Below are 5,694 nucleotides of genomic sequence, written 5' to 3' on the forward strand. Positions count from 1 at the left end.
ACTTCAGATCTTTCTACTTCTATCTATATCTATCATATGCAAATGAAAGTATAAATTCGAGAATCACTTCAGATTTTCAAATTTTGACGGATTTCCACTTTTAAGAATATGGATAAAAAATGACACTTCCCTATATTTACATACGAGGGGGAACACAAAAGAAACCGGACTAATGGTGCAACGCCAATCCTAGATGTAGTAGAGTGTTCTCCAGCTAGATGGCTTAAGTAGAGACCTTCACAAACGAGCAGTGCAAGTGGCGTCAGTTTAGTTGATAACGTTTCATCGTAGTGTTGGTTTTCTCAGGTGTTGTTGTTTTCAGCTTGAGAACTTTTTATGGCAGATTTAAAAGAACAAACTGTAAGCTTGAAATTTTTCTTCCTGCTTGAAAAATTATCAACGGAATAGCTTACCAATTGCATCAACAAGCTTTCAGGAACGATGCTATGAGCCGTACACAAGTTTTCGAGTGTTTTGAGCACATTAAACGTGGAATGTTGAAGATCATGCCCGCTCTGAGCGTCCTTCAACGTCTCGAAATGATGAAAACGTTGAAAAAGTCCGCAAAGAATCAACAAACTTTAGAAGAAACAAGAGTGAGTTGGAGCTCGCGTAAAACTACTTCGCAACGAGCACTGAACATGGTCAAAGTTAAAAGAGTTCCAGGGGAGCTTCTAACGGTAGAAAAAAAGAATTAACAAGTGTATTGCATCTAAGGGTGAGCACTTTGAAGGATACTAAAGAAGTTTTGATAATAAACTAATATATAAATATTTTAGAACAAAAATCCTGTTATTTTTGGGTCCCCCCCTCGTATGTGATTATAAAAAATAGATAGGTATGAAAAGTGAAGCTATCAAACTTAAAAATGTAAAATGGTTTCATTTGCGCTGGAAACTGAATATGAAATACAAGCAAAAACATATGGAATGCACAAAAGGAGCTAAAAATGTATTATAAAAGTGCTTTAAAGTGACGAGGAAAATATTTTGAGAATCTATTAATCTTAATTTGCTGCAAACCATTACAAGAAAGAGAGATTTAGTGATATCGCCGAAAAGAATCACGCCAGTAGTTAAACGTGGGATTCTTGGGAAACGTTGCCAATTCCTTCCATTATCGCAAACGGGCAGCAGATTTGCTATTTCATTTTAGTGCCAAATTTTGCGATCTATTGGCAAGTTACCATCAAATGGTCACCAATTTACAATGTACTTTACGTTCTAGTATTAGTTTCATCATAATATTTTCGTTTAAACACTTCCTTTCAATGCTGAAATTTTAAGTTATCGCTCCTAAAGAAATGAGTATTTTGTACCCAAACAATTATAATTTTCATTAGAGTTGTAACAAACTCATGTTTTAATATTTCTGAACAATGGTTTTCAAAACAACAGAAGAAAGGAAACCTTGCTGTATTACATACATTTCATTTTTTTATTTTCCAGATAGCTTTGGTGACTTTGCTGTTAGGTTTAGCTTCAGCGCAATATGGTCGAGGTGGATCGAGTCATGAAGGCAGCTATCGTCCTGACGGTGTACGAAGCCGTTATTTCATCTTAGGACATGGAAAACCTGTTTTATCAAACATTGGTCAAGGCATTTACGGGCCATCTGCTGAATATGGCAGCTACAGCCCTGCCTCTTCTTCTACCAGACCTCACTCAGGAAGCAGCTACAGCCCATCTGTTTCCAGTCATTCATCCCCTAGTTACGGACGACCTTCAAGCTCTCATGGTGCTTTAAGTTCCTCTCTTAGAGCTTCTCATGGTTCTTCATCAGGTTTGTCGGCCTATGGTCCATCTGCTCATGGATCGTCAGCTGGATATGGTGCTCATGGACACGGAGCTCCATATGGCTCAGGTGCGTCATCCGCTCACGGATCTGCATACGGAGCACATGGGCCAAGCGCTCTGTCGTCTGCTCATGCTGGATATTCCTCAAGCCACGCACCAAGCGGAGCTTATGGTCTGTCCTCTGCCCACGGAGGTCTGTCTGCCACTCATGGATCCTATGGATTGTCTTCATCCAGCCACGGAGCAAGTGGAGCTTATGGAGCATCTCTAGGGCATGCTGGTTATCCTTCAAGCCATGGAGCTAGCGGAGCCTATGGATCCTCTTTAGGGCATGCTGGTTATCCTTCAAGCCATGGAGCTAGCGGAGCCTATGGATCCTCTTTAGGGTATGCTGGTTATCCTTCAAGCCATGGAGCTAGCGGAGCCTATGGATCATCATCAGGGTATTCTGGTTATCCAGCCAGTCATGGAGCTAGTGGAGCTTATGGATCATCTTTAGCTCATGCTGGATCTTCATCCAACCATGGAGCATATGGAGGTTTGCCATCAAGCCATGCATCTTACGCTCCAGCTCAGAGCCATGCTTCATATGCAGCTCCTGCAAGACATGCACCAGCTCCTAGATCATACTCTGCTCCTTCCCTTGGACATGGCCTCTATGGTCCATCTGCAAGATCTGGACATGGATCATCAGCTCATGGATCATATGGAAGTCATGATGCTTATGTAAGTAAGATACAACCTATGTTAAGCATAAATCGTTAAGTAACTTCTTAAAAAGAAATAGAGCTCATGAATTTTCCTATTTTAAAATATTTAATAAGGAAATCTACAGTATTAATACAATTTGTGAGGTGGAGCCAAAATGTGCTGAACAACATTTAAGAACTACACTGAACTCAGTGAAAAATCGTGCTTATTTTGAATGATGCATTCAGCGTTAAATACCAGTGGTGACATACGTAGAAAGTAAAATACTATGATGATTAATACTAGAGTAACGTAAATTTTTCTGACATGTTATTAATAGCTTAAAAAATCATACTTGGTTTTAATTAACGTTTAGAAACACTTAATATCTGTTAAATGTTCCTTCTTAGTAGTTGCATAGTATTGTAAGATAAATTAGGGGGTTAACGAAAAAAATATTGCTTCATTTAAACTAACGATTGAACTTTTTCTAATAATTTCAAGAATAACGTATTTTTAAATAAAAATTAAGTGAATTAAGGGAACTTCGTTCTAAAAGATTATTTGTATTGTTGATGAACTATAACGTGATACCCAAGCAGTAATTTTCCACGAAAATTCCTTCTTAAATAAATATATGGATCTATGCAGAGCAAAAACTGCGTTGTCTTAATAATAATAGTTTATTTTTCTTCCGAGATTTCACAAACGTATTATGTGTGTAAAAAAAATTCCGAAGTTTCACAAAAACGTTTTTTTTTTTTTTCTAAATATATATCAAAGAAAGGATGGGGAAAAAATGGAAGAAAGACAGAAAGAAAAATGGGAATCCTCAAATTAAAACGCGGCCATCACAAAGAAAAATCATTTTTTAAACGTTTTACGAGATTGTGTAATGTTTTTTTATTCCAAAATGGTTTTTGTAACTGAATTAGAAGAAATGTTTATACTCTGGAAACGATAGTATGATTCTAGTTAATGATATTTATCACTTTGTTTTCTTAAACCCCCCATGCATAACTTTCTCATTGCATCTAACAGGCTCAACCCAACCCATACGAGTTCGGATTCAATGTCCACAACGAGCACGGAGATAACCTTAGCAGACAAGAAAGCGGGGATGGCCATGGCAATGTCCAAGGAAGTTACGGATACAAGGATGCTTACGGAGTCTTTAGGCATGTGGATTACGTTGCCGACCATGAAGGCTTCAGGGCTAACGTAAGGACCAATGAACCTGGCACTGATAATCAGGATCCAGCTGATGTAAAGATGCAAGTAGAACATGGTGGTTATGGAGGAGCTTATTAATTTCAACACCTGTTGAAATAGAGTGAGTATATGTTTTTTCCCCTTGTTTCCCAATTAGGTTTTTAGTTTGGATGTAATTGGATTTAAAAAAAAAAAATATTATTCGGCAGGAACGAAGAGAGGTCTTGTAAACTTGGTCGAAAACTAGAGAGTATAACTGGAAAGCGGAGTGGTATAAGTTTAATAAGTTTGATGAGGGGAGGATTAACTGCGACCAAACTGACAAGGGGTCGTACTTGCTTCTCGGCGGCCGTGTTAATATGTCTGAGCATGGAATGGTTATAAAAGATAAAATTTGGTCCTAACTTACATAAAAAACGTCCTCTCAGGACACCTGCCTCCATCTCGGTTATGATTATTGAAGAGTTAAGATCCCCAATAAGAATAAAGTTGCAGTATCTTAATTTTGTATTCAATCTCTCGGTATATTGCACACAGACAGTGAAGGGGTACATTTCAAAACTGCTGCTGTTAAAGTGTGCCTAGCTCCACCCTCCACAGTAAGTATTATAATGAGGGCATCAACTTCTGCCTAGCGCGAATATTACACTAAAATAAGAAGGGTCAGTTTCCTGTTTAAGGCATGTTAAAAAGTGCTAAAGGCACGTCTAAAAAACTCATATTTCAAGAATTTCCGCCTTCATTCTATCTGCGCGATATGTTTGTTGTTCTGCTTTAGCCCCGGATTGGAGCGGTAACTTAATGCTTATACTGAAGACGGTAACTCTGAAATATTGAAAAGTACAAGTTGAATTTAAAAAAAAAGCCTAGTTCTGCAGTAACGAAGAGAGGCCTTGTAAGTCTAGTCGGAAACTAGAGGATCCGACTCGAAAGCGGAGTAGTATAAGTTCAATAAGTTTGATGAGGGGAGGATTAACTGCGACAAAACTGACAAGGAGTCCTACTTGTCTCTCGGTGACCCTATTGAGCAGTAAAAAAGGAATTTTTTGCAGAGTCATTGTTTATTAATTTTTATTTGTTGCTTATTGAAAAATTTAGATTTTAAAATTGAAATAATTTATTTTCCTCGTAGAACAAAATACATTTTTCCATTGGTCTCATGCATTCATTCTCATTTAAAGAAACTAAACTTAAAATGTTAACACTCAACCAAGCATTATCAGTTATTAGGAATTTTATTTAAATAGATAACCAAAGAAAAAGAGAAGAACTAAGTGTAGTAACATAATTTGTTATGAAGTAAAATTCCATTAATGACAGCCAAGAGGACTATAAAGTATGATGGAATAACATCATATAAACATGGAAATAATAACAGAATTGGTTTAGATAGGCGTAGATATAGTTATAAAAAGAACTTTTTTTGTTTTTTTACTGATGACTGAAACCTGCTCACGACTTTTAAGCCCAATCTTTTTCTCAGCTTAGTTAATATTTTAGCATGGTTCTGTATCGTTAATTCATCTTACTTAGCAGGTAATTTGCTTAAAATATGCATGAATGATTATTATCTTTAATGATTTCGTCATTAAAATAATGTAGGGGAACATGGGGCAAAGTGAACTAGCGAGGCAAAGTGAAATGGTGAAATATTTACTCTGCTTTTAGCTCCACTTATCTGGTATTATTTTAACTATGTAGTACCATCTGTAATCTCTTACAGTCAGATAAAAATTACCGCTAAAGATTAAAGCATTTGGTAATGCAGGCAACTTTTAAAAAATGATACTCATATTGTAATATTTTGTTGTAAGTCAAAAATTATTTTTGTTACTATAAAATGATAATTTTAAGCATTAATCGAGACCTCCTAATATCCAATGCAGTATCAATTTAGTTAATATTAAGCTTATTCGTATTTTAAATAAATTGTACAATTAGTCAAGTGCATACGGGGCAAAGTGAAATAATATGTTTCATTTACTCGATAATTCAA

The 5,694-nt window shown here is 36.5% G+C and overlaps 1 protein-coding gene across 1 annotated transcript; it reads left to right on the forward strand.

Annotated features, from left to right (window-relative positions):
* Window positions 1–506: 506 nt before the first annotated feature.
* Window positions 507–3,797, forward strand: LOC129226364 (hornerin-like). The gene is made up of 3 exons (XM_054860966.1): window positions 507–596; window positions 1,449–2,522; window positions 3,528–3,797. The coding sequence occupies exons 1-3, from the start codon at window positions 507–509 to the stop codon at window positions 3,795–3,797; spliced, it is 1,434 nt and encodes a 477-aa protein (XP_054716941.1).
* Window positions 3,798–5,694: the final 1,897 nt, after the last annotated feature.

The sequence above is a fragment of the Uloborus diversus genome, chromosome 7 (assembly GCF_026930045.1).
Source record: "Uloborus diversus isolate 005 chromosome 7, Udiv.v.3.1, whole genome shotgun sequence".
NCBI lineage: Eukaryota > Metazoa > Arthropoda > Arachnida > Araneae > Uloboridae > Uloborus > Uloborus diversus.